Source organism: Urocampus carinirostris, chromosome 17, assembly GCF_059441175.1.
Source record: "Urocampus carinirostris isolate Australia breed hairy pipefish chromosome 17, RoL_Ucar_1.0, whole genome shotgun sequence".
Lineage (NCBI taxonomy): Eukaryota > Metazoa > Chordata > Actinopteri > Syngnathiformes > Syngnathidae > Urocampus > Urocampus carinirostris.
In genome coordinates this window covers 2,934,917-2,962,891 of record NC_142365.1, presented here as the reverse complement: position 1 = coordinate 2,962,891, position 27,975 = coordinate 2,934,917, and the positions used below count along the sequence as shown (strand labels likewise).

At 43.4% G+C, this 27,975-nt stretch overlaps 2 protein-coding genes across 4 annotated transcripts in view; one reads left to right on the top strand and one right to left on the bottom strand.

The window, feature by feature from the left end:
* emsy (EMSY transcriptional repressor, BRCA2 interacting) overlaps positions 1–11,158 on the top strand; it is a 33,043-nt gene extending 21,885 nt beyond the window's left edge. Inside the window, exons 15-19 of one of the 3 annotated variants that reach the window (XM_088320568.1) lie at positions 765–935; positions 2,392–2,633; positions 6,640–7,047; positions 9,299–9,616; positions 10,892–11,158. In XM_088320568.1, coding sequence (XP_088176694.1) covers positions 765–935; positions 2,392–2,633; positions 6,640–7,047; positions 9,299–9,616; positions 10,892–11,044 — 1,292 coding nt within the window. In that variant the 3' untranslated portion in view covers positions 11,045–11,158. Of the gene's footprint in view, positions 1–764; positions 936–2,391; positions 2,634–6,639; positions 7,048–9,295; positions 9,617–10,891 lie in introns of all 3 variants that reach the window. The other 2 variants (XM_088320566.1, XM_088320565.1) reach the window with 2 other exon arrangements.
* Positions 11,159–13,831: 2,673 nt separating this feature from the next.
* Positions 13,832–25,149, bottom strand: sar1b (secretion associated, Ras related GTPase 1B). The gene is made up of 7 exons (XM_088321287.1): positions 24,946–25,149; positions 20,807–20,882; positions 17,694–17,813; positions 17,555–17,620; positions 17,391–17,494; positions 16,138–16,269; positions 13,832–14,449 (listed from the first exon to the last, which is right to left on the bottom strand). The coding sequence occupies exons 2-7, from the start codon at positions 20,862–20,864 to the stop codon at positions 14,333–14,335; spliced, it is 597 nt and encodes a 198-aa protein (XP_088177413.1). The 5' UTR covers positions 20,865–20,882; positions 24,946–25,149; the 3' UTR covers positions 13,832–14,332.
* Between the last annotated feature and the right edge of the window lie 2,826 nt (positions 25,150–27,975).

The window sequence follows — 27,975 nt, the reverse complement described above, 5'->3', positions numbered from 1 at the left end:
TCTCTCTCTATCTCTATCTAGACATCTATCTATCTAGACATCTATCTATCTAGACATCTATCTATCTAATACGTCATTGGTATATTCCAATTTTTTTTGTGATAATGCGTTTTGAAGACAGTCCGTCTCGTCGTGATGTCATGTGAAGAAGACCAGCGCTCTAGTAAGCCAGTCACCATTGCCATTTTAAGTTTTACGAGTTTTTGTGGAGAAGGCATTGCATCGCAGGCAGGTGTAGCAATGGTACAACAAATGGCGAGCAGCCGAATCGGGGCCAACTGTTAAAAGAAACCCAGCTAGGACACTGCAGGCTAGCCGGCCGCTAAAAGGAGTTCACTGGGGCGCGTCGGTGGAAAAAACGGGAGACCAAAAGCGTGCGGTAAGTGGCCGGGATAACCCAGCCGTAACGACGCCAAATGATCGCCGCGGAATCGTGGGATGCAAGCCTGCGTGCTGACGGGGGAACTCTCTGGACAATATAGACTCGCAAGACACGCGGTGAAAAACATGAAAGGAAGACCAAAAACAATCGCACGCTGTGCACAACGGCATGTTTTACTTAGCAGAGTCTCAGAATTCCATAAACAACTCAGTAAGCAAAGTTGCGATTACTCCGAGCGAAGATGAGCGCGATGCATTCGCTGTTTACGACAATCGTCATGAGGCTTTGTCGTCATCCAGCAACGTCTCGACTTTGAGACTAAATTTCTCGAGTCCCGCGTCACCTCTTTAAGTCTTAATCCTGGAATGTGGGTTTCCCTCAGCAGACACGCAGGCCGTGCCGCATTCGCTGTCCTCCCGAGAGCAGGAGTGGACGGAGCAGGAGATGGGGGCGGAGTTAACCCCGACACTCGTTTACCAGGAAGCCAGCCCGGCCGATACTCCGTCGGCGGCGTCCACCATGAAGGCCTTGCTCGAGCTGCAGCAGACCTCGGGTAAGCCCGAAACGCCTCACGTTTATTTTTATCCGCGACGCCCTCCATCACAGAAAGTCTCAGAAGACTGCACAGGCCGCAAGGGCAACACCCCCTGATCTGACACCCGCATGCAAGCGAGGAAAAAGTTGCAAACCCTGAGGTTGAGGAAAAGAAGAAGCCTTGAGTAAGGGCCACACCAGTGTAATTTGAATGTGACCTGCCTTCTGATTAAGACTCCACTCGATCGGGGGTCTCCGATTTTGGCGCCCCCTAAGGCACAGGTGTCAAACAGGTGGCCCGCGGGGCAGATCAGGCCCGCTAAGGGATTGAATCTGGCCCGCCAGACAACACTCAGAGAAGCGCAAGAGAAAATATGTCAACTTGATGTTGCCAAAGCCAGGTGCCTCTGACAAAGACACTGTACTTGTATTTATTTCTCTCTCTGTCTTTTAACCTCTTTTGCTCTAACTTCCTTTTTTCCTTTTCTCTCTTTTCTCTTTCTCTCTTCATACCCTTTGTGTTTTCTTTTCTCTCCTTCTGTCTTTCTCTCTTCCTACCCTTCACGCTTTCTCTTTAGATTTCTTTCTTCCTCTGTCTTTCTTTTCCCTCTCTCACGACTTTTTATCTTTTGTTTCTCACGCTCTCTCCCTCCCTCTCTTTTTCTTTCTTTGTCCCACCCTCTCTCCTTTTCACTCCCTCTCTCCCTGTCTCTCTCTGTGTCTCTGTCTCTGTCTTTCAACCTCTTTTGCTCCAACTTCCTTTTTTCCTTTTCTCTCTTTTCCCTTTCTCTCTTCCTACCCTTCACGCTTTCTTTTCTCTTTTCTCTCTTTTCTCTTTCTCTCTTCCTACCCTTCACGCTTTCTTTTCTCTTTCTGTCTTTCTATTTCTCTTTAGATTTCTTTCTTCATCTCCTTTCTTTCCCCCTCTCTCACCTCTTCTGTCTTATCTCTTGTTTCTCACGCTCTCTCCCTCTCTCTTTTTCTTTCTTTGTCTCGCCCTCTCTCCTTTTCCTTCCCTCCTTCTCTTGTTTCTTTATCTCTCTTTTTCCTTCTCTTTAATTGACTAGTCCGGCCCCCGACAGAATGTTTGTTCTATCGTGTGGCCCCCGAGTTCAAAGTCTGTAATAATAGTCTGTGGTTTGCAATATTCTTTGGTCTGTGCAGCTCTTTGAGACTGTCCCTTCTCAAGGTTTCTTCATTTTCCTCATGTTGAGGTTTTTGAGTTTTTCCTTGCCCTTATGTAGGTTTTAGATCAGGGGATGCTGTTATCATAGTCTGTAATAGTCTGTGGTTTGCAATAACCTGTGCAGCCCTTTTGAGACTCTTTGTGATTAAGGGCGTCACAAATAAATAGGACTCGACTTGACTCGACTCGCGGTCTGTTCAGTTTTTGTGATGAAGGGCCAAACAAATAAACAGGATTCGACTCAGATGCACTCCATTTGATGTATTAACGAATCTCTGCTTTCATATAGCGAAGGAAAAGGGCGAGTCCAAACCCAGGCAGCACCCCCACATCGACCTGAGCCAAATGGCTGTCCCCATCCAGATGGCGCAGGACAAAAAGAGCGGCCCGGCGTCGTCCGAGTCCCACGCGGCGGCGGCGGGTACGTCTTCGTCCTCCTCGACTCCTCCGGAAAGCGTCGGCCGCGTGGCCTCCGCCCCCAAAACTGTCGCCGCCGCGCCTCCGACCCCCGTGACGCACACCGACGTTAAGGTGAGGACGACTCCTTCAAATCCGACGCGGGTACCGGCTATTGTCTCGTTCGCTGACCGGACGCAATACACTCGTCTGCAAAAACAATCAAATTGGGGCCAGAATAAATCCCTCCTGTTTGTTTGCGTTCCGACTCGGTGGATTGCGATTGAAAGACCGTTTGACAGGAACGAGGGGGTTAAACGATCAGCACAAAATTCAAGGCAAGTCGAGAAAAAGGCGCACTGTGAAAAAAATGTTTCATTTGTTCTTATTTTATGGCTCCTGAATGAATCTGAATGAAAACTTTATTCGGACATTAAAATAAAAACAGAACAAAAACAATAACTCAACAACAAAATAATATCACATAATATGATTGAAAAGGGGTAGTAAGAAACATATGCTTATAGATAGATAGATACTTTATTCATCCCCGTAGGGAAATTCACACTTCCAGCAGTCTACCCCGTTGTTTATTAACAGATGAACATGATGCCCTAGGGGTGCTTGTAGCGGAGTGGATGACGTCACGCTAGTCCAAAAGTTCGACATCCCTGCGGCAGATGGAAATCTTTTCTTTGTGAAAATCCAGGGATACACCACCTCGTGTTAGCAAGTCCGCCTCCTCCCCGATTCCCCCCGGCTTTCGTGTCTCTGTATAGCGGCGTTGAAGCCGGATAGCTCCGGGTAGCTCCGGGTGGCTACACGTTAGCGTCCGGAATGCTAAACGTGAGCCACGTTTCCGCAAAACACAGCAACTGCGCTCCCCGTGCGCTTCGATGTTTTCCACCAGCACTCGATGATCTTATTTGGTCGTGAGTTCGCATTTACCATGATTACGGACAGTACCGAAGACTTATAACGCCGCTAGCCGCTTAGCTAGCTCCGGCTCTTCTTCCACGATAGGCCCCATCATCACGCCGGTACGAGAATTCTTCAGGGCAAGGAGTTGATTCCTTGAATTAACGCATTTTTGTGCGCTAAAACCCATGTCCATAGGATAGAAGTAATCCATAGTGTAGTTGTCAAAACGGGAAGAAAAACACCGAAGATAGGAGCAGACAATAAAACAATAGGGCAGCTGCTGGAAAAGGCAGCCGCTCGTGGCAGCGCCGCTTTGATCTTATATTCCCTACCCCTTCATCTTCCCCACCAAATACACCAATGATATAACAACAATTGTAATGATATTAATAATAACAGTTATGATATAACAACAGCAACAATAACACAAAGTTAACCATAGTTCTAGACGCACTACTCTCGAATCACTCATACCCCATTTTCTTCATCTCTGTATTCCGCCAGTAAGGTTTTTTTTTTTTTTTTAATTCGAACACGTGAGTAGTTGGACATTATTTGATCTCGTCTTGTAAATCGTTCCAAAGTTTGACTCCGCACACAGAAACACACATGCTTTTCCTGGTGGTTCTCACCTTTGGAATTAGGAATTCACTACAGCCCCTTAAATTATAATTTCTCTGTTTTCCGAATGAATAATTTATTAAAGTTTTCTGGCACTATGTTTTTGTTGACCTTAAATAACAATTGTGCAGTGAAAAATCATCCAATTTTAATCATTTGGACTGCAGGAATAAAATATGAGTATGATCTTGATATCCTACCCTGTGTATGGTTCTATGCACGTTTTTGGAGGATAAAAAAGGGGCTGTAGTGAACTTTGTAATGATTCCCCTAGACTTCTGCACAATATGTTAAGTATGGCAGAACTAGAGAACAATATCATAAATACAATGCATTGTAGTTTAAAAGGAATTTGCCTTTATTAAATATTGAAATGCTTTTAGATACTTTAGTTTGTATGCGGCCTCTCAATCCAACAAAGGGATCTATTTACGTTTTTGTTGTGTTCAACCACAAGATGAAATCCATTGAAAGGATCTCAAGCAGGAGTCTCCAACCTTTTTCTTTTTGTTAGTAAAGAGAGCAAAGGACATCCAGTTAGAGATGCATTTTAGAAAATAACAATTCATCATGTTAATCTTGTGTTGTTACTAGGTTAGATCCAGGTTAATCAATGGAAGTAGGCCTCACAAAAAAAATATTGTACTAGAAAATCACATTGACCCAGTACTGATGAGCAATTTTCAGAAAGCAGCCCACGGGCACCCTGGCTGTCCCGAGAGGGCACCGCTTCAAAACGCAGTGCAGGCCGAGTTCTTTGGTTGACTGTATTCAGAGGAATATGTTATGCCTGCATTTTTCTTAAAAAATAAAAAGTTATAGAGAAAGAAAAGAAAGAAATAAGAAAAAAAATAATCCAAAAGGGAAGAAAGTAGAGGGGGAAAAAAGGCAGATTTTTTTTTTCCAAGAAGACAGAAAGGGAAAAAATGTATAAAAAGGATAACAAAAGAAAACAAAAGAAACAAGAAAAAAATGAAAGAAAATAGATTCAAAGGGACAAAATTAAAATAATAATAATAAAATAAATGCCAAAAGGAAAAACGTAAGGACGAGGAAATAAAACAGAAAAAAATGAAAGAAAAACGGTACTAAAACGACAAATCTGATGATCTATTTATTGCAAAGTAAAAAAGAGGTAAAAAACGCAGATTTTGTTTTTAAAAAAGAGAAAAAAGGGAAAAAAAATAATGATAAAACGCAAAAAGGAAAAATGTAAGGACGAAAAAAAACGCTAAAGGCTATCATATTCATGAGCACGACGACTTGTACACAAGTAGGCTTTATATAGCGTGCTATAGTAGCCTTATTGTTTATTGTACGTGCTCGTTGACTGGACGGCTGTAACCGGAGAAGCATTGCGAATGAGAACCCGGTTTATCGGATTTCCCCATGTGAATTTCAAATCTGATCATCTGTTTATTGTAAAGGAAGACAAACTTCAAATGTTTGTGCCTTCTGGAAGCGACAGAGGAATACCACATGACGGTAGAGGTTTCAGGGCCCTACTTAAGTTTTTTGCACGATTAAAGCTTTCTTACCCCAATTTCGAAGCAAAGGAGTCAGTCGTCGGCCTGCTCGTATCGGTCATCGGAAAATGTTCATTTGAGCTGTGAAAAGTGATGGGTCCCGGGGACTCGCATGCTCAAAAATCTATGGGTCCCCAAAATTGAGTGTTATCGAAGTTGAAATTGTAAATCGGCGACAAATATATAATAAAAATCTTTATATTCATTCAGTTTTAATCATCAAATCATTAATTCATTTTCTGCATCAAATTATTGTTGGTAATACAGTGGGACCTCGCGGTTCGACGTTCGCGGGTTAAAAGCTTTGCGGGTCTAAAAAATACTAATAAAAAAATAAAATAATTGAAAAAAAACAAAAACAAATTTTAGGCATTTTTGAAGGGGCATCGCTACTTAACTGTTCCACGTTCGCGCATTCAGAGCTTCACGGATCTAAAAAATAATAATAATAAAATTTTAAAAAAATATATATATATATATTCTACTTCGCGAAATTTTACTTTTCGCGGGTGGTTTTGGTCCCCATTAACCGCGATAACCGAGGGATTACTGTATACCGATTTAAAGGGATAACCACAAACCTGTTTTTTTTTTTCTCCTTCTACCTTTTTTTCTTAACTTCTTTATACAACATAACTCGTAATATCAATCATCAAAGCAAGTGAGCCGTTGGAGAGCCAGCTCTCTTTGATGAGTTGAGCCGAAAAAGCCGGTTCTCTAAAAAAAGACGCACTTCCTTTCCCTACACAACGAGATCTCATTGGCCGAGATCGGCGTGCAGAAGAAAACTGGAACCGCGAGACCAAAACAACAATGGCGGATCTGCCTGACGAAAAGTTTGGAGTGCGGTAAATCACTGTTTAAAAAAAGTAATCGGGTAATAATGACAATTTGGTGTCAAAAAAGGTTGCGTCCTGGGGATGCACGTTGATTTGAGACGATGCGTCCCCAGCAAAAATGATGCGTCTAGGACGCAGGGACGCAGGCAAACGAAAACACTGGAACGCGGACGATCGAACGAGCCGACGTATTCGGGATCCCTCAGAGACGGTTTTTCTTCTTTTGTTTCGCAGCCTCCCGAAGGCAAAGGCGAGTCCAGGTCGGAGGCGAGCGAGCCGGACGGAGACACGCTGGACCCTCAGACGGGCTTGTTTTATCGCTCCGGCAGCCGGGCGGACGCCCCCAAACAAGCCCCGGTGCGCACCGATGGAGCGCCTCCGCCCCCTCCGCCGAGGACCAAAGCTCAGCCTCCTCCTCCTCCGCTCTCGTCCTCGCCGGCCAAGAAGCTCCCCAAACTGCGGGAGCAGAGTCCGGCCAAGCCTCAAGCGGGCGCCACCTCGCCTGTCACGCCGCAGCTTCCCAAACTGCAGCAGGCGCCCACCTCGCACCACCGGCCGCTTCACGCACCCACCTCCCAACCGCCGCCGCTCCAGGCGCATCACCCGGTCTCCGCTGCCGCTGACAAAACCTCCCTGGCGCAGGTGAAACCTCCGCTTTCCCAATACAAGCGAGAGAGAAGGGAGAGAGAGATGTCGAGCGGGAGAGAGGGATGTCGAGAGAGAGAGAGTTGTCGAGGGATAGATGTCGAGAGAGAGAGAGAGATGTCGAGAGAAGGAGAGATGTCGAGGGATAGATGTCGAGAGAGAGAGAGATGTCAAGAGAGGGAGAGAGATGTCGAGAAAGGGAGAGAGAAATCGATGTCGAGGGATAGATGTCAAGAGAGAGAGATGTCGAGAGAGAGATAGATGTCAAGAAAGATGGATGTCGAGAAAGGGAGAGAGAAATAGATGTCGAGGGATAGATGTCAAGAGAGAAAGAGAGATGTCGAGAGAGAGAGAGATAGATGTCGAGAAAGGGAGAGAGAAATCGATGTCGAGGGATAGATGTCAAGAGAGAAAGAGATGTCGAGAGAGAGATGCCGAGAGAGAGATAGATGTCGAGAGAGAGAGAGAGATAGATGTTGAGAGATGGATGTCAAGAGAGATAGATGTCGAGAGAGAGAGAGAGATAGATGTTGAGAGATGGATGTCAAGAGAGATAGATGTCGAGAGAGAGAGATAGATGTTGAGAGATGGATGTCGAGAGAGAGAGAGAGATGTTGAGAGAGAGAGAGAGAGAGAGAGAGAGAGAGAGAGAGATAGATGTCGAGAAAGGGAGAAAGAAATAGATGTCGAGGGATAGATGTCAAGAGAGAAAGAGAGATGTCGAGAGAGAGAGAATTAGATGTCGAGAGAGAGAGATGTCGAGAGAGAGAGAGATAGATGTCGAGAAAGGGAGAGAGAAATCGATGTCGAGGGATAGATGTCGAGAGAGAGATGCCGAGAGAGAGATAGATGTCGAGAGAGAGAGAGAGATAGATGTTGAGAGATGGATGTCAAGAGAGATAGATGTCGAGAGAGAGAGAGAGATAGATGTTGAGAGATGGATGTCAAGAGAGATAGATGTCGAGAGAGAGAGATAGATGTTGAGAGATGGATGTCGAGAGAGAGAGAGAGATGTTGAGAGAGAGAGAGAGAGAGAGAGAGAGAGAGAGAGAGAGATAGATGTCGAGAAAGGGAGAAAGAAATAGATGTCGAGGGATAGATGTCAAGAGAGAAAGAGAGATGTCGAGAGAGAGAGAATTAGATGTCGAGAGAGAGAGATGTCGAGAGAGAGAGAGATAGATGTCGAGAAAGGGAGAGAGAAATCGATGTCGAGGGATAGATGTCAAGAGAGATGCAGAGAGAGAGAGAGATGGATGTCGAGAGAGATGGATGTCGAGAGAGATAGATGTTGAGAGATGGATGTCGAGAGAGAGAGAGATAGATGTCGAGAGATAGATGTCGAGAGAGAGATAGATGTCGAGAGATAGATGTCGAGAGAGAGAGAGAGAGATGTCGAGAGATTGATGTCGAGAGAGAGAGAGATAGATGTCGAGACAGAGAGAGAGAGAGAGAGAGAACGCCACCCCATTAATTTAAAGACAAGAAAACGACCCAATTACTCTTAAGCTGTGTGACGTTAGATGGTTCGATAACATTTAGGAGCATTAAAACGAGTCTTCATTTGGCTTTTTATACAGACAGTAGTCGAACTTCATGATGACCCAGCACCCTAGAGTTTTTTCTGTGGCCAATTGTTCAAGCAGAACGGCAGAATTCATGTCAGTTTATAGCAGCCCATTGACACAAAGACCGTAGATAGGAAAAAGTATGTATTTTTCCTAGCTGTTACTTTTTTCTTTTTGTTCTCTATTTACTTTTTTCTTTTGCTTCTTTCTTTTTCTCTTTGTTTTTTTTCTCAGCTTTTCACTACTTTTTTCATTTTGGTATTTTTTTATTTTTTGTTCTATTTCCCCCCCCGTTCCTTTAAGTCATTTTGTGCATAATTTGACATAATATTTGGTCGTGTAGGGATGAAAGAAGCAAAAAACAACCTGAAGAGCCGTTTAGGACCCAAAAGAGCCAGTTCCTGTTAGTGAGCCGAGCCGAAGAAGCCGGTTCTCGACAAACTCTACTAACTTTACTCAACTTCGTTCTACTTCGACTCGACTTCAAAATACCGCATTTAGAACACAGCGTCAGGGGAACCCGTGTATTTTTATCTTCATGCACTGTAACTTTGACTTAATTCGCTTGTTAATGAGCAATTTGGAGCCCTGATTTTTGTGAGTCGGCTAGATTTTCTTGTGCGCTGAGAATTCTTGGAGGGAACATTGCCTACAAACCCTGCAACCTGTTTTTTTTGCAGCAGCCAATCATCACGCAGAGCGCCACCGTGACCAAGATCACCTTCGGCGGCGCCCACCACCTCCCTCCCGCGCGGGCTGCCCGCGCCTCGCCGATCCCGAGGGGCGAGGGCGAGCCGGCGGGCCGATCGGACTCGGGGGCGGCGGAGCGGGAGGCTTCCGTGTCGGACATCCTGAAGATCTCCATGATGGAGGCCCAGATCGAGGCCGGCGCCGAAGCCGTGCTGGTGGAGTCTTCGGGCGAGCCGGCGCGGGTCCTGGAGGGCGAGCGGGGCGGCGCGCCGGCCCGACGCTTTGCCAAAGAGCGACTGGAACTCATCCAGGTACCCGTGCGCCCTCTTCTAAATGGCTAGGTCCAGTTTCAATGTCCTGTTTTCAAAGACGGAAATCTCCGCATTTCTCGAGGGGTTCGCTGAAAGGTGGCTCGCGTCGTCCGAGGGGTCCTTGAAAATTTGTCAACGAGCGTAAGGAGCCAAAAAGGCCCCGATTTGCGCCACCACCAGGCCCTAAAGCGGGGGACTCATTCAGGCTCTGGGGGCCACACGGTAGAAAAATAACTCTCAAAGGGGACGGACGAGTTGATTATAGAGCAGGGGTGTCCAACTCATTTGAACTCGGGGGCCACACGATAGAACCAACATTCTGTCGGGGGCCGGACGAGTAGATTCAAGAGAAAGAAAAAGAGAGCGTGAGAAACAAAAGAGATAAAAAAAAGAAAGCACGAAGGGTAGAGAGAAAAGAGAAAAGAGAGAAAAGGAAGTTAGAGCAAAAGAAGCTAAAAAGACAGAGAGAAAGACAAAAAGCAACAAAGGAAGAGAAAAAGAGAGACACAGAGAGTGAAAGAGACAGAGTGGGAGAAAACGGGTGGAAAAAAGAGAGAGGGTGAGAGAGAGAGAGAGAGAGAGAGAGAGAAATTAATACAAGTACAAGAGAGAGCAGAATAGAGATATGAATGGAAAAGGGGGAAAATGATATAGATAGAAAAAGAAAGTGGAAAAAAAAGAAAGATAAAAAGAATAAGAGAAGTGAAATGACAGAAAGAGTCAGCAGGAGAAAGAGACAAAGTGAGGTGAGAGAGAGTGCATTTTCACACGGGGGCGGATTTAATTTCCCTAAAAATTTAACTAAGTGTACTCCATCGAAAACGGCCAAATTAGTGACGTTGGAGTCCCGGGGAAGCCTTTTTCCTCAAGTCCATTAGCTCTCTCCTCTTGGCTATCTCCTCCCCGCATAATGGTGTGCCGGCTCCTCCCATGGGCGTGCCAAGGAGGCCCAACGTGGGGCTTCTTAAGACAACGCCGAGCGTTTCTACGTCATCGGGGCCTAGTTCCCAAAACAACGCCTGCCGTCCTCCGTCAGAGTCCTCTTATCAAAATTCCCTAGTCTAAATATTCTGCATTTGGAACAGCGTGACCTGTCATTGAACCAAAACCCACTCGGTGAAAATCTTGCATTAAACTCAATGAATGTAACTTGTATTCAATTGTATAAAATCCTTTATAGTCAATTGTATAAGATCCTTCAACACCCAGAATTGACGTTAACGAGTGTCGATATTCCTCGGCTATTTGCTGGCGTGACTTTGGCGGTCTCCTCAGGTGATCCCCCAGTACTCCATCGTGCCGGACTCCAGTCGCTCCGACGCGGTGGTGGAGCCCAGTGGCTTCCTGGAGATCGGCGACTACGGCGGCCGAGACGGCGTCCCCGGCGAGCCCGACGCGGACGGCGCCGGATCCCCCGCGCCCGAATAGCGGCGCGGGAGACGGTGTACTTTTTTTGTAATGGCGGGAAGTCCTCTTCATTTTTCTACCTTTTTGCAAGTTGTCCACAAAATTCATGTCCCAAAATAAACGGCTGGAAAAGTCTTCTGAAGACGTTTGTCGTTGGAAACGCTCGTCCGCCTCGCCGTACCGGCAACTGTATATGTACACATTTCTATTCCTGTTCTGACTGATATTGAATTTTTTTTTTGTATCTATGTGGACACAAAGATATATTGTTGGGAATTAAATATCAAAATGTAGCGTTGACCAAATTGTTCGAATGAGTTATCTGACTTCATTAACCAAACACAAGCTACATTCACCTAACAATGAGTGCTCGTTTCTTGAGGGAAAAGATGAACAGGAAAGCCGACATTTCCACATGGGGGCAGATTTAATTAACAATTTAACTAAGTGTACTCCATTGAAAACGGACAAATTAGTGTCGTTGGAGTCTGTGGGAAGCTCTCTTCTCAAGTCCTTTAGCTCTCTCCTATTAGCCATCTTCTCCCAGCATAATGGCGTGCCGACTCCTCCCATGGGCGTGCCAAGGAAGTCCCCCCCTGGGCGTCGCAATGTCTGAAATACTCAAAACAGCGAGCGTTTCTACGTCATCAGGGCCTTTCTGCGTCCGGATGTGCTGATTATCTTATCAGCCGTTCCTGCAAACATTTTCCACCAGGTTGCCCTGACATCGTACCACAGCCCAGTTAGTGGATATCTATGTTTCTGGAACGTGGAAGGAAACCAGAGTGCCCTGCGGAAACGCAAGTACAGAGGGAACATGCAAACTCCACACAGGAGGTTTGATCTCACGACCTCAGAACTGTGCCGCACACGCGCTAACCACTGCGCCGCCGTACTGCCCCGTTTATATGATAGTTCATGTCATTTTGCTTATTATTCAAATTCATGTTATTAAAATAGATTTTTAACCACTAGTAAACGCTAAATGATAAGCAATGTCCCTGTAAATGTAATTTGTATTTGATTGTATAAAATCCTTTATAGTCAAATGTATAAAAGCCTTCAATATATATGTGCTAACAAGACTACTTTAGATCTGGTTACTCACCGCTGTACTAGGAAAATGTACCTAGTGTGTTTTGCCTCACTTTGGATCTTTTCTTTTTCCTGTTGGATTTAAAGGGTCACCAAAATATTTGACCACTAGATGGTGCTGCATTGCGCAACCTTAAACCAACACCACAAACATCGGGGACTCTGTGAGCAAACGGAAGCCTTTCGCCTCATCCTTTTTGCCGGGCATTTTTAAGGTCTTCTGAGCAGCAGGTGAGGTCCATTTCGAATACAAATGTCTTGACTTAAGAGCATGTTTTTAAAGAAACCTCTTTAGATCATGTTTTTTTGCTTATTCGACGCTTTTAACACGCTGAATACACGACGCCCTTTTTGTTCTTATCGTCAATTACAGATTCTCGTTTTTTTTAGTGTCAGTCATACTATGTCAAAGAAATGCCAATGATACAAGTATTTGAAAAATTCATATTCATTAGAAAGTTTGTCCCGTTTTTTTTTCAATGACATGCTAATACTACAGATTGTCCCTTTAAAATTACGTCAAGTCATGTTTATTTGTGACGCCCTTAATCACAAGGAGTCTCAAAGGGCTGCACAGACCACAGATTATTACAAACTACAGACTATTTCACCATCCCCTGATCTAAAACCTACATGAGGGCAAGGAAAAAACTCAAAAAAATGACTGTTAAGCTATTGAAAAGCATCACCCTAACTTTGCTTGATAGCATCAAGCTAAAATGAACCGAACGACTTAAGTTCCCTTTGAGATAGGCTCATGTTATACCATTTCAAAAATAATTTTTTAGGATAGTTCATGTATTTTTTTTGCTATTTTTTTTTTATTTTTTTACACGCCATCCCTTTAAGTCAAGGGTGTCAAACTGGTTTTAGCTGGGGGCCACAAATGCTATAAAGAAAATCTCATGGGGGCCGGACTAGTAAGTTTAAGAGAAAGAGGGGGAGAAAAAGAGAGGTAAAGAGAGCGATAAACAGATAGGGAGACAGAGTAACAGTGAGAGAAAAAGAGAGCAGAATAGAGATATGAATGGAGTAGAAGGGGGAAATGAATATAGAGAGAAAAAGAATAAGAGAAGTGAAACTACAGGTCAAAAAAGGGAAAGAAAGGGGGGAAAAATAGAAAGAGAATTTAGAGAAAAAGAGTTAGAGAGAAAGAGAAAATAGAGAGTGAACAGAGGAAAGAAAAATAGAGGAATAAATAAAAAAGTGAGTCAGAGAAATACTACCACAATTGTAAGTGCTAACTGGCTTTGGTGACATCCTGTAATATTTAAAACTACAGCTCATTTTCCTCTTGCGCTTCTCCCACTGTTGTCTTGTGGCCCAGATTCAAACCATTGGCGGGCCTGATCTGGCCCGCGGGCCACCTGCGCTTTAAGTTCAACCTTGGATGCCTTTATTACTAATAGAGGGATTTTGATATGAATGGAAAACTTGATTTGGCACCACACAGAGAAATGTCTTTAAGAATTCAGTCTTCCCATAATATATAGCGCAGTTCTCTTTCTAGGAAATACACGCTGTCCCTTTAATGCCAGTTGAAAAAAAACCCACAAAAAGTCAAATTTGCTCAAAAGAAAGCAGCAGCCTCATGGGTTGTAATTCATCTTAAAGGCCATTATCCATCGCAAACATTTCTTTCTCATTCTTGCTTTTGAGATTGGGTGCGCCGTATCCCCCCCCTCAAAATCAAACCCCAAAAAAAAAGACACGTTCCTTTCTACTTTTATAATCGCAGTGATTGATTAAAAAGGGGGCGTGGTCAGCGCAGAAACAGAAGAAAGCATGCATAATAGTGAGACGGGAAGGAAACAACATCCATGTAGCGTCTTTTGCCTACATTTCATACATTTGCCATCGCCAGAAGCTCTTGGGCTACTTGAGGACCGTATCAAAATATCAGGTTGAGGCAGGCGGTCCTTTCAATTTATTGCCCTAAAAGTAAACAAAACAAAAAAACTGCGGATGATGGAATAGAAATGCCATGATTCGGTGGTGATGCGGACGGACGGGGAAAAGAAAGCAACGGGTCCGTTTTTTTTTGCGCTCTAGAAGATGGTACAAACAACCGCGTGTGTGTGTGTGGAAGTGCGGAACCCAAAGAACCAATTGGGAGTCTATTGGGACCGAGTTGTCGTCGTCGTCGTCGTCTTCCTGCTGCCGCGCTTCCTGTTTGTTGTAGTTGCGGTGAAGTGGCGCTGGGGGGCGCCGCCTTCAGTCGATGTACTGGGAAAGCCAGCGGAAGCCTTCGCCGTAGCCTTGGCGCTTCAGCACGCTGCACATGTAGACCTCCAAGGGTCTCGTGTTCAGTTCCTTCATGGGGATGCTGCCCTGTGGCGCCGAAACAAAAACACCATTTTCATGGTCAAATTCTAGCACGGGAAAAGCCGAGGCTGCGATCCTGACTCGAAGCCAGTAGATGGCAGCAGAGTAGCACAAAAGGTGTGTGCGTTTCTTAGACTCTGAAACTCTTTAAAAAAAAAAGATTTTGGGGAATTTGTCCCGCCCTAATAAAAGGAACTCGAGGTATCGTTAACACATACAATAGAGAAAAAAAAATAACTTAAGGGGCTGTAGTGAATTCATAATCCCAAAGGTGAGAGCCACCAGGAAAACGATGTGTGTGTCTGTGTGCAGAGTCAAACTTTGGAACAATTTACAAGACGAGATCAAACAATGTTAAATAGAAAAAACATGACTGGGGAAATACAGAGACGAATAAAATGGGGTATGAGTTATATGAGAGATTGGGAACAGCACGTTTAGTTAACTTTGTGTTATTGTTGCTATTCTTATATCATAACTGTTATAATTAATATCATTACAATTGTTGTTATATCATTGGTGTATTTAATAGGGAAGGTGAAAGGGCAGGGAATATTAGCATTTGCTTCTGACTACCCCTTTTTGAACATATTATGTAACATTATTTGTGGTTGAGTTAGGGTTTTTGTTTTTATTTTGATGTTCGAATAAAGTTTTCATTCATTCACTTTCAACTTTTGAAGAACACCCTCAAAGGGACTTTCAAAGGCAATTTTCCATTTTTTTTCACCCAATACCGTAAAAAGAAGACAAGGAACACGAATCAAAAGAAGAAAAATCTAAACTTTTGCTTCAAGCCCCAACCTTATTCTCACTTCATCCAACCCCTAGCCATAACTAGGTTTCGCCCGACCCTTGTTCATAAAGCTATTTTGGAAGCCTCCGTTCCGTTTCAAACCCTATTGTTGAGCTCAAACCCTTGTTCCTAAACCTACACCTAACTCCCACTGTAGTACGAACCAAAACCCTATTTTTGAACCCTAAATCCAGATGAAGGATTTTATACGTTTGACTATAAAGGATTTTATACGATTGAATACAAGTTCCGTTTATTGCCTGCAATGAAGATTTTCACCCAGTAGGCCTTAGTCCGATAACCGGTCACGCCGTTCGGAATGCAGAATATTTTGACATTTTAACAGGACTCTGACGGAGGACGGCAGGCATTGTTTTGAGAAACGCTCGGTGCTATTTGAGTTTTCCAGATATCGCGGCGAGGTGGTGGAGCTCACGTTGGGCACACCCATGGGAGGAGCCGGCACACCATCTTGCGGAAAGACGTGGGCCGAGAGGAAAAGCTAGAGAACTCGAAGAGAGGGTTTCCCAGAGACTCCAACAACACTAATTCGACTAATTCGGCAGTATTCGATGGAGTTCACTTAGTTCAATTGTTAATGAAATTAAATCCGCCCCCGTGTGAAAATGTCGGCTTTTCTTGTTCATCTTTTCCATCAAGAAACAAGCGCGCATTGTTGGGAGATTGTAGCTTGTGTTTGGTTAATGGGGTCAGATAACTCATTCGAACAATTTGGTCAACGATTCTTTTTTTTTTTTTTTACCCCGGCGCCAATCCTATTTTGGAACCATCAAATCAGTTTCCGTGTCCTGCCCACTTTATTATTTCGAATCGGTTTCGTTTTTGTGGAAAACGCAAAGAAAAAAGGAAAAGCGTCCGGGACGGCTTCATGTCTCACCTTTCCCGTGGTCTGGCCGTACAATCCGAACATTTCCCTGAGCCGCTCCTCGCTGATGGCCTCCGGCCGGTCGATCTTGTTGCCCAGGATGAGGATGGGAACGTTCCCGATGGTTTCGTCCGTCATCAGACCCTGCCCGGACAAAATTCGGCACGTTTCACTCAAAGCCGGAAATGCCGTTCGGCGATGGTGGCGGGGGTACGGGACACGATAGGATAGCCCGGGGGTAAACGACCCGGTCCCGCATGTTTTGGAGCTTTCTCTGCTCCGACACAGGTTTTGCCATTTTTTTTGTGGGAGCTTGATAACGATCCAGGTGATCAGAATCTTCTGCATTGGAGCGGAGAAACCTCAAACATGCAGGACGTGCGCCTCTCCAGGACCTAGCCACCTGCTGTTTTAAATACGTCCACTTGATGTCGCCATAGACAACTGTCAGCGATTTCTTTCTCTTTGCCTTTCTATCTTTTTCTCCCTCTCGCTTTTACTTTCATGCCCAGTCTCTTATCTCTCTCTATTTCCCTCATTCTCTTTTTCTTTCTATCTTCCCTCTTCAGCTGCACACACAATTATCTTTCATATCAATTTTCGCCTCCCGTGACCAGGGTTGGGTAGGGTTACTTTAACTTGATTACTTGTGGATGACTCCAATACCAAATATGCTAATAAAAGACAAAAGAAACTAAATATGAATAAAATGATGAGTCACAACACGTGGTAAGTTTTCTCTCCTGGCTTTGATCTCTTTGATCTCCGGCAAAACGAACATCAAATGCCACAGAAACAAAATGAAAATCAATCCGAACAGCTTGCCGACATCGTTTTTGCCGTTCCATGTATTCCGTTACTCCCCAAGCATGCGCAAAATTTAGTCATTCATATTTAATTTCTTTTGTCCTTTATTAGCATATTTGGTTTTGGAGTAATCCAAAAGTCATTGAAAGTAATCCAGTTAAAGTAACCCTAGCCAACCCTGCCCGTGACATGCTAGCATGGATTTGGCATGGATGGAAGCGTTGTCTTCTTGATTAAACAGATGAAGCATTTTTTTAACCAATAGGAGGCGCTTAATAATACCCACTGTCCCTTTTTATTAAAAACAAAAACAAAAAACTAAAGAAAAACAACAACTGCTGCAGCACCGTTGCCAAATTTGTTAGCATGCCTGGAGAGTTTAGCTTGGATGGTTAGCATCAAGCTAACATTTACTTTTCAAGCAAAATGAGATGGTCGCTTTGAATACAGGGACTCACGTCGAGTTCGGCTTTGGATTCGGCCAGTCGGAGGCCGTCGGCGCAGTCCACCAGGAAAACGATGCCGTTGATGGCGGGGAGGTAGTGCTTCCACACTCGGCGCGCTGCCGAAATACACGCAAAATTGCTTCACGGCGACACTTTTTAGAACGGGCGCCACCTACCTTGCGCGTGGCCTCCAAGGTCGAACGTGGTGAAGGTCATGCCGGCGATCGTCAACTCTTCAGAGGCTGGGCGAAAGAGACAAAAACCGAGTCGGTTAAGGCGACAACTTGAACTTTGGTCATTTTGTGCGTTACTGACTGGGATGTAAAGTGGGCACGTGCTGTCCCAGTCTGTCGTCTTTGAGCATGTGCAGTAGCGTGGTTTTGCCGGCATTGTCCAGGCCTAAGAACACCAGCTTGCCCGACTTCTTGTACAGTCCTAAAAAAGAAGAGGACGGAATGTAAGATTCGGCCGCTTCGTCCAATCGCAGCTCGACTGCGGCCGAAACCGTCGGTCCACAAAATCCATAGTAGAACCGGTCGACAGTATATTGTCGCCGGACGTGTTTTTTCCGACAGAGTGAGGCATCTTACGCGAATACCATCTCTGCAGAGTGTCTCGAGCAGTAACATCCAGAGCAGAGTACGCGTATCCAAAACAATTTAAGTTTGGCAGAATTTTGCTTTAGTAGCCCGATAAAGAGAATTTTTCAGAACGAGTCGCATTTTAGGGAGGAATTGATTGGAGAAAATCCAACACCATTGTACCAGAGTACAATTGTTTGTGAAACTGTAAAAAAAAAAAAAAGGTTTATTCTTTGGTTTCAATGTAGAATTTTTCTTAAATGTTATACTTTTCACAAACTCTCTTTGGAACATGACAGAAGCAAAAATATAAAAGTTCACGATATTCACTGAAATATACAAAAATAAAAACAACTTTATATTATTGTTTTTACTTGACTTAATCTTTCAAAAGGTCCTTTTGACATCAATGTACCAGGATATTTTCGCTCACCGTCAACCTCCATCCATCCATCCATTAATTACCTGCACCGCTTATCCTCAGTAGGGTCGCGGGAGTGCTGGAGCCCATCCCAGCTATCTTGGGGCAGTGGGCAGGGGACACCCTCAACTGGTCTCAGGGAACACAGGAACAGACAACTCACTTGCTCATTCCCACCTTGGGACAATTTGGTTAGGCCAATTAACCTGAAATGCATGTTTTTGGAATGTGGGAGGAAACCGTAGTGCCTGGAGGAAACCCACGCAAGCACAGGGAGAACATGCAAACTCCACACAGGAGGTTCGATCTCATGACCTCTGAACTGTGCCGCACACGCGCTAACCACCGCTGCCCTCCGTCAGAACGTATCCAGACCAAATAAAGCGTGACGGAGGAAGCAAGACCTTTTCGTTTTATAGTAGAGACAAAACAACGATATTAAGAAGAGCTGCACATTCCTCAAGGCGTTAAGCCAAAATCCAATGACATGTTCCACTTCGTGGACAACAAGAAGCATGAAGGTGACGTCAATGTTCCAACAATCTTTACAAACTTTCCCTTGAGCGTAACGTCGGAAGGGGGGTGAGGGATGACAGTGTGCACGCTGCACTGAAAAAACCCTTTTGTGTTTGACTTGTGAGTCAGCACGTCGCGGTTTCTAAGTCGGCGCGGCGAGCGCCGCGCCGAGTCGACTTGCGTGACCGGGAAAACAGGACGGACCGCCGAATCCTCGACCTGGATCGCCCTCTGGCCGACTCGCCGGAGGACGCCGGACCCTTTCGCGCCGTCGATTAGCGTTGAAGCATCATGTGCGGCAGCGGCATAAACAAATCATTCGACATTTTCTGGAACGATAATTTTTTTTCTAAATGAAGTGCAAAACGTGTTGTGTTCCTCCCCAAAATTTTGCAAATAGATCGGAAAATATTCCACGCCCTGGGGGACTCCACAAACGGAGTCTCGAAACGAACCGATCTGGGCTGTGATATCATTGAAGGGACACGTCAGGTTCGAATGTTTCATCGTGATACTTTTTTTTGTCATACAATCCGGTCCTAAAATGTAGGCAATTGCGGCTTTTCGTTTGTGTTTTTCAAGGCGTGTGTTGCGGTCGATTTAAATTTGTCAGGCTAGCTCCCCCGTTAGCATCTGGGCTGTCGAGGGATTTGTTGTTTGGCGCCTGTATCGTCCCGTCCCTTGGTGTATTCCCGACCGGCTTTGCATTTGTCGCTATAGCTGTTGCCACTTTTCGTTGTTAGTTCCCGGCTAGCCCGATGGCTCATGGTGGATTTTTTGATCGGCTAGCCTGGCGTTAGCACCGGTCTCTATGTTTTCTGCGGTGGGTTCATTCCCGGCCGGTGTTATGCCGAGAAATGCACCCCTGCCGAGATTTGCATCCCGTAGCTACTGTAACCACTTTTACCTCGTTTTATCTCACTTTTATATCACTTTTCGAGAATGTAATGGCGAACATATAACCGATCCACTTCTTGCATTTGTTGTGAATGTAATACAACTTAAACCATTCCTTCTTTGTATTTGTTGTGAATGTAATCGAACGGTAATGCTCACCGTATATAAATCACTTTTGAGCAGGTAACATGTTTATTTTGCCTTTTTCTACTCAAATCGCTCGTATTGAAACTGTTAGGCACTCTACCATGAAGCTTATTTTTAGTTTGAACAATTTTTATTGACACTTTTAACAGCAAATAAACAATGTGAGGTTTGAACAATTTTTCTCAACACTTTTAACCGCAATTAAACATATTCACAATTTCATTATATCATTTTGTAACAATGAGGTTCGAAAAATGTGTTGTCTACATTTTCAACAGCAATTAAACACATTCACATTATGCTGAAATGAACTGTCAAATCAACAGATAAACGGGAGACGAACGCGTTTGATTTCTTCTCATCACCAAACGAGACGTAACACGTCAATAATTGTATTTTGTATTTTACTTGAATAAGCAGATCACCCTGTGCCAAACATTGTCACAGCAACGGTGTCATTTTTTTCTAGTACAAATGATCCAATGTCACAGGACGCAAATTTCGGCAGGGGTGCATTTCTCGGCATAACACCGGCTTTACGTCCGTCGACACTTTTTGCCGTCGGTTCCCGGTAACACGACCTAACCGCGTTTGACCGCCGAGACCCTACGTCGATCGGTCCCAAACTTCACTTAAACTTGTCACCACTTTGACTAAATGATATGTAAAAAGATATGGCAACTCGCTTGCTAGGGTGCTGGGTTTCCTCATATTGCGTCGCAAATCAGGATGACGAAGACGAGACACGCAGTCTTCAAAATCTGGTAGAATCGTTTAAAACTATATCCATTTTATGGTCAAACCTTTTGCATGTTTAAAAATTTGGGAATACCTTTGAAACTTTTTCTGCGTGTCGAATTACTCACCTAAAAACTGTAGTACGCTACTGAACCCGTTGTAAATCCAGTCAAATATGAATGACATATCTGGAGCTGTTCAATCCTGTCAAAAGCAACACATTGGGAAATTAGAAGGACAGATAAATCAATATTGTTTTTTTTTAATGAGGATTTTTCACCACTAGGAGTAGCAAAATAATACACAATGTCCCTGGAAGTTAACAGTTTAGGGGGTGTTCCGATCCAATTGACAGCATTATCGGTTTTCAAATCCACACAATGTTGTGCCCAGTTCATGTTCAAAAAATAAATTAACACTTCGAACAAAAGAATATATAATTCTCTAGTGATATTGGATCGGGAAGCGTGGCAATAATCAAGGCTTTATGTCAGTATAGAATCTGAAGTTAAGCTTGTTTTAGGACACTCCGGTAACAATGTTACTAAACAAAAGTAAAATCAAAATTGAAAAATGTGACAATATTTGAAACCAATTTGTGATACAGAAACGATTAATTAATCGAGATTATTGATATAAATAAAAAAGTCAAAGTGTCATTTAAACCGGACTTATGCGCAAAAAAAAAAACACGGGAAATAGTGTTAAAGGAGCGGTACATCATTTGGAACTCTTAACTCTCTGCCGCCATCTTCTGGCTAAAAGTCACCATGGCAGACTTAGTCAACTCGTTCATGATGCTCATGCATTTCTTAGACATGCTTACGCTCTTTCTTTTTCATCTTTATTGGGGTTTCGACTCCTCTTTAAACAGGCCTTTTCTTACTTTCAATATTTTAACGCTACGCTAACAAATGCAGACAAAAACGAACATGATGTTACTACAGAGCACTCCCCTAAACTCCATTCCTCGAACAGCTTTACCAAAAGTAAGATAAAAGCAGATAGGCGCAGTGCGGGAAAACGCCTAAGGGCTCTTTGAACTCAGACTGGCATTGATACTTAATAGTCAAGTCAAGTCATTTTTGTTTGTGACACCCTTAATCACAAAGAGTATCAAAGGGCTGCACAGGTTATTGCACAGACTATTATTTCAGACTATGATTACACCATCCCCTGATCTGAAACCAACATGAGGGCAAGGAAAAACTCAAAAACCTCAACATGAGGAAAATGAAGAAACCTCGAGAAGGGACCGCACATGTGGTAATCCCCCTTTCAGGATGACCAGGCTGCAATGGATGTTGCAATTACAAATAATACAGAGATTTTGTTAACAAAAAATATAGGTTATTCATATACTATAAAGTAGAAGTGTGTTTTAAGCTTAGATTTAAACATTTCCACTGAGGTTGCAGATCGGATCTCAGGGGGAAGAGCAATTGAAAACGTATTAAACTTTTTTAAGGACACCTCAAACCACGCGCACCGTTTAACTAAAGAACGTCCGAAATATGAATCGGAAATATTTAACACACAAAAACACTGCGACAGGGCGACTTAACGAATCCCGTTCTGGAGCATCGGGCGGCTTAACCAGCATCAACCTCTCCTCTACCCAGTGACGTAACATCCCGGGGTTAAAGTACAACAGAGCCAAAGGTCGCCACCACGTCAACGCCAGCTGAGCTACACATCGTTCAGCGTTTTCGCTCTCGTTATTGGCGCAAAGAGGAGTCGGCGTCACATCACGTGTGCTTACGACTGCCAAGGAGAAAGCCTCCGAGCTCTATTTGGGGAAGCGTTGAAAAAAAAAAAAAAAAAAAAGGATCAGCAGATACTATGACTTGGATTTGCACGCCGTCGATCTTTAAACGATACGCATACGGGCGGTCATTTTGGTGTCGAGACGTTCGGTCGACCGCATCGATTTTTCGCACAAAAGACTATCACAAATATGATTCACGAGTCCTTCCCAGATGTAATTGAATGCTTTTGGATCAAGGGCAGAGAAACGTTTAATAGGTGTTTTAATAGAACTATGGAATGTCGTAATGTGAATACTCAACTGCCTGAGCAACAAATGAGACGACTCCTTAAATGACCGGACAAACAAAACAAATATTCCATGCTGGACGGCTTTTTTTTTTTGCTTCCCCCGGTGCCACACACTGACCGGGTCAGCGGTTGATCTCTGGGCACAAAAAGAGTAATAGGAGAACCACACGACTGCCTACAGTTCACTATAAAACGAATGTTATCCACTAGAAGATTAAATATTGCTTGCAATGTGATAAGGCCAGTCACAGCTCATATGAATCCAAACAGAAAGTTCGTATCTACTTCAAGAGTGAACATAAATGCTGTGGAGAAAGAACAAATTAATCCCAAAACGTAAAAGAAGAGTTTGTTGTTGCGCAAAAAGCTGAGGGATTCATTACTTTTCTCTCCCTTGTATATACAGTTTCTCACTATAGTTTTTAGCGATATTTAAAGCTTGAATAAAAATATCCTCAAAATTCAACATCAAATTGTTTGGTTGTACCGACACATGTTTAGGCAATGGTGACAGACTGTGATTTAAGTTTGAAGTAATGTCTTAGCTTTTGGTTTTTAATCAGATTTAGTAGTTTGAATGTTCAACAGCTTCTGGAACTATTTATGAACAAATTGTATATCCAGAACAAAAAAAGGCTGTTGCGCCGCCCGTTTGGTGTATTGTACCATTCCATTCAGCTGTTACCGTACATATCTAAATTAAAAGTTGACGACAAGCATGCTTTTCAAATGACTAAGAGGTGGATATTGATTTCTATTTGTATCACACTTAATCACATAACCACAATAAACCGTGACAAACAGGTAAACCCAAGTTCATTCGTGCGCCTGTAATTGCTTAAAGAGAAACGAGTTCAATTACAGAAGATAGAAATAGAGAACCCAAGGCAGCTTGGGTTCGGTGTGTGACGCAAGGATCTACGATGCACACAAACCGTAAACAGCTGTGTTCATTTCGGGATGGACTTGGAAAAATAGAAAAATCTAAAGGATTAAGTACCGCACTCGATAAAGTTATAGTTGCAATTCATAAATAAGGGACCACAGCAGTGCAAACGTGGAGCAATCTTTAACAGATACTTGTATTTATTTATAAGGTAAGTGGTTATACAGTCTAATTGAGACAGGTAAAACATGTACAGGTATTTGCTTTGCTGAAGCTCTTCTTATTAAACAAAGTAAGACAATTGGGAAAAGATTCTTCACAATGCTGAGCCGAAATTATGATGGCCTGGAAGTGGGAAAAACGTGGGAGCGTCAATAGTAGTTTACAAGGAAATGTAAGCAAATCTAAATCAAACTGGTGAATTCAATCTGGACATCACTTAAATGCAACACTGTCCATGTCGACAAAATTAGCATATCTTGGACATGTTGATAGATCTTTTTTTACTATGTTTGTGTACTGTAATGCTAAATGTAATTCACCCTGGTCATCCTGAAAGGGGGACACCACTTGTGAGATCCCTTCTTAAGGTTTCTCTATCCTCACACTGAGGTTTTGAGTTGCTCCTTACCCGCATGTTGGTTTAAGATCAGGTCATTGTGTCATTGTAATCCTGTGCAGTCCTTAGAGACATTTTTGTGATCAAGGGCTTTATAGATAAATTTGACTTAACTTGAATCATTTCGGCACTGAGACGACATCATTTAGAAGTACATTTAAAAACTCAATAGGACATTTTTAAAGCAATAAACACGTCAAGTGGCTGAAACGGATTTCATCTGTGTGGGAAAAATGCTTAACCGGATAAATCCATCTACGATAGTTGTTGTAGAACGTAATCCACGCCACGTCACGCGTAGGAAAGTCTGTTTTCAAGACGAATGATCATAAAATGAAATATACAAACAAAAAAAGAGGAGCATCGGAGAACAACATAAAGCAGATTTGCTGTCATACGAGCTAGCAATTAAGCTAACTAGTTACGTGTCATTTTCTTCAACGGTGACCATTCCTCAAGACGCCAAAAAACCCGCTTAGCCTCGAGTTAACACGATAGAAATCGACATGGTGAGAATATTGAACAAACTAAGCGCTTTTTCGGGGACGGTCCTTCATTTTTAACGAGTTACGGTGACATGAAAAAGAACGAAGTTAGCCAAACTTGACGTTAGCTTTGCTAGCCTAGCATGATTAGCGACCGCCATGGCGGAATTTGCCGTTCAAACAGCCGACGAAGTGCGCGTCAGCCGCCGGGAAACTTACTCGGTCTTCAGGCGTGGTTCGGTTGGCCGGATACGATGGCTCGTCTGCTCATGTAAATGTTGCTTGGGGTAAAATGGAAAAGATTCCGCTGACAGCCAGCTCGCCCTCTGGTTCTTCCGATCGCTCGCCCGTCTCCCCCCCGTTTTTTTTCGTGTTTTGTTAAGTGAGCCACGACACCGCAATGGCTCCTTCTGGATCTTCTTCTGTGAATTCGAAAGGACTTTTACAGACTCCAAAAGCTGACTAGCGCCATCTGTTGATTAAGTTTCAAATGTAGGACGTATGGTAGTCCAGTCGCGTTTATCATGGGTGTCCAAACTTTTTAGCACACGGGCAGGGTTGGCTAGGGTTACTTTAACTTGATTACTTTCAATTACTTTTGGATGACTCCAATACAAAATATGCTAATAAAAGACAAAAGAAACTAAATATGAATAAAATGATGACTCACAACCTAATTTTCCACGGGTCTGAGCATTCACACAAAGTCAGTGAGCAACGCTTGAAACAACAGTGAGCAACCATTATCCCAAGTGTGGCAAGATAATTAATTATCAAACATGTCCAAAATTTGACATCAAATTACATTTTGCTGAGTTTCCGGCAATGCAAAATTATTTTTCTCTTTTGAATGAATTGACTCATGTACGATTGCAAAGGTAGTACGGCCTACAAACGTTGTTTGTTCTTAAAATTCTTTCACAAGATATCAATTTCTTTTTATTTCCTGATATATTTTGTCGCATAATATTAACATTTTTTCGGGCTTATTGAGTCGGTTGTAAGATACAGAACTGTACTTGATCACATTTTTTAGTGGAAGTACAATGTTAGCAACAAGATTCACTTGATATAATTGGAAATTATTTGAATGCAACACAAACTTTTTCCTCTTTTTTCCGTGTTTTTTTCTACTTTTTTTAAATTCCTCTAAACAACGGCAAGCGTTTCTCAAAACAACGCCTGCCGTCCTCCGTCAGAGTCCTGTTATCATCAGAACTAGACAAAATATTTTGCATTTGGAACAGCCTGACCTGTCATTGAACTAAAGCCTACTCAGTGAAAATCTTCATTGCATTATGAGTATTGTATAAAATCCTTTCTAGTCAAATGTATAAAATCCTTCAATCTAAAGAACATACGCACACACACTGTTTGTAAAATCCAACATGTTACAATTTGAAGATGGAATGAAACCTAAACTCCTATAATTAATATACAAATCGAGCAAGCACCAACTCCCACCAACTATTGAACATTTGTTTTACCACAAGGCGGCACAACTGTTCGTGCTTCAGTTCCACGATTCAAATGTCTCAGGTTCAAATTGGGCTACCAACTTCCCTGTACGGAGTTTGAATGTTCTCCTCGTGCCGGTCCGGGTTTCCTTCGGGCACTCCGGCTTCGTCCCACAATTCATTGATGTGCATGGCAGGTGGATTGCTGGCTCCAAAGTGTCCCTAGGTATGGATGAGTGTCTGTCTCTGTGTGCCTAGATCAGGGGAGGATTTCCGCTGCCCACTGTCTGAAGAGAGCCGGGATGGGCTCCAGTGACCCTATTGTTGAAAAGAAATGGATGGATCTTTGTGCACAGAGAAGATGCGCATTATCTCAGGGGAATCCATAACTTCAAAGTTCAATATAGGAGGTCCATTGTTCCACCCGAAAAGGTATTCATTCATGGCAGGGGTGTCAAACTCATTTTAATTCAGGGGCCGCACGATAGAACAAACATTCCGTCGGGGGCCGGACTAGTAGATTAAAAAGAAAGAAAAGGATAAAGAAATAAGAGAAAGAGGGAGGGAAAAGAAGAGGACGGGACAAAGAAAGAAAAGAGAAAGAGGGAGAGAGCATGAGAAACAAAAGATAAAAAGTTGTGAGAGAGGGGGAAAAGAAAGGGAGAGGAAGAAAGAAATCTAAAGAGAAATTGAAAGAGAAGGAGAGAAAAGAGAAAAGAAAGCGCGAAGGGTTTGAAGAGAGAAAGTGAAGAGGAAAAAAGGAAGTTAGAGCAAAATAGGTTAAAAGACACAGAGAGAGAAAGAGACAAAGAGCAACAAAGGAAGAGAAAAAGAGAGACACAGAAAGTGAAAGAGACAGAGACAGAGTGGGAGAAAAGGGGTGTAAAAGAAAGAGAGAGAGAGAGAGAGAGAAATCAATACAAGTACAGTGTCTTTGTTCGAGGCACCTGGCTTTGGTAACATCAAGTGGACATATTTCAACCTGCGGCTTGTTTTTCTCTTGCGCTTCTCTGAGTGTTGTCCCGCGGGCCGGATTCAATCCCCTAGCGGGCCTGATCTGGCCCGCGGGCCGCCTGTGATTTATGGAATGATTTAGATCGGGGGTCCAGAACTTTTTTTGACCCAAAGAGCCTTAAAAGCAAAAAATATTTGAAAACGAATTGTTCTTTCAGCTAACCACAGGACTAGCTTGTTGTTTTGCCTGTAGAGCTTGTTAAAAATGTACTGGGGCTTTAGATGTCTCATCTCATCAGCTGCACCGCTTGTCCTCAGTAGGGTCGCGGGGATGCTGGAGCCCATCCCAGCAATCATCAGGCAGTGGGCAGGGGACACCCTGAACTGGTTGCCAGCCAATTGCAGGGCACACAGGGACAGACAACTCACTCGCTCAGTCACACCTAGGGACAATTTGGACCGGCCAATTCACCTGAAATGCATGTTTTTGGAATGTGGGAGGAAACCGGAGTGCCCGGAGGAAACCCACGCAAGCACGGGGGAGAACATACAAACTCCGCACAGTAAGGCCGAGCTGGATTTGAACCCACTTAGGAGGTTCCCACGACCTCATTTGTGTGCCGCACATGCGCTAACCATGGCGCCGTGCTGCCCGGCTTTAGTTGTGCTATTTTTAAATTTCTTTTTTATACTATTATCACTTTTTGTACCTTAAAGTACTAGAATTTACTGTGATTATTTTAATGTATTTCTAAATTACATAGAATGTTGTGTTGATTGGATAGACTTTGATTAATGGTTGTTAAAAAAAACAATAAGTATGACTTTGCTAATGTTA

What these genes read in the sequence shown, in the direction of transcription:
- sar1b (XM_088321287.1), bottom strand. Translation starts at nt 20,864, where the DNA reads ATGTCATTCATATTTGACTGGATTTACAACGGGTTCAGTAGCGTACTA. An exon ending in AATCCAAAGCCGAACTCGAC is followed by an intron (nt 16,270 to 17,390) that starts GTGAGTCCCTGT and finishes TTGTCCGGGCAG; the next exon opens with GGTCTGATGACGGACGAAAC. An exon ending in ACGGCCAGACCACGGGAAAG is followed by an intron (nt 14,450 to 16,137) that starts GTGAGACATGAA and finishes TCGGCGCCACAG; the next exon opens with GGCAGCATCCCCATGAAGGA.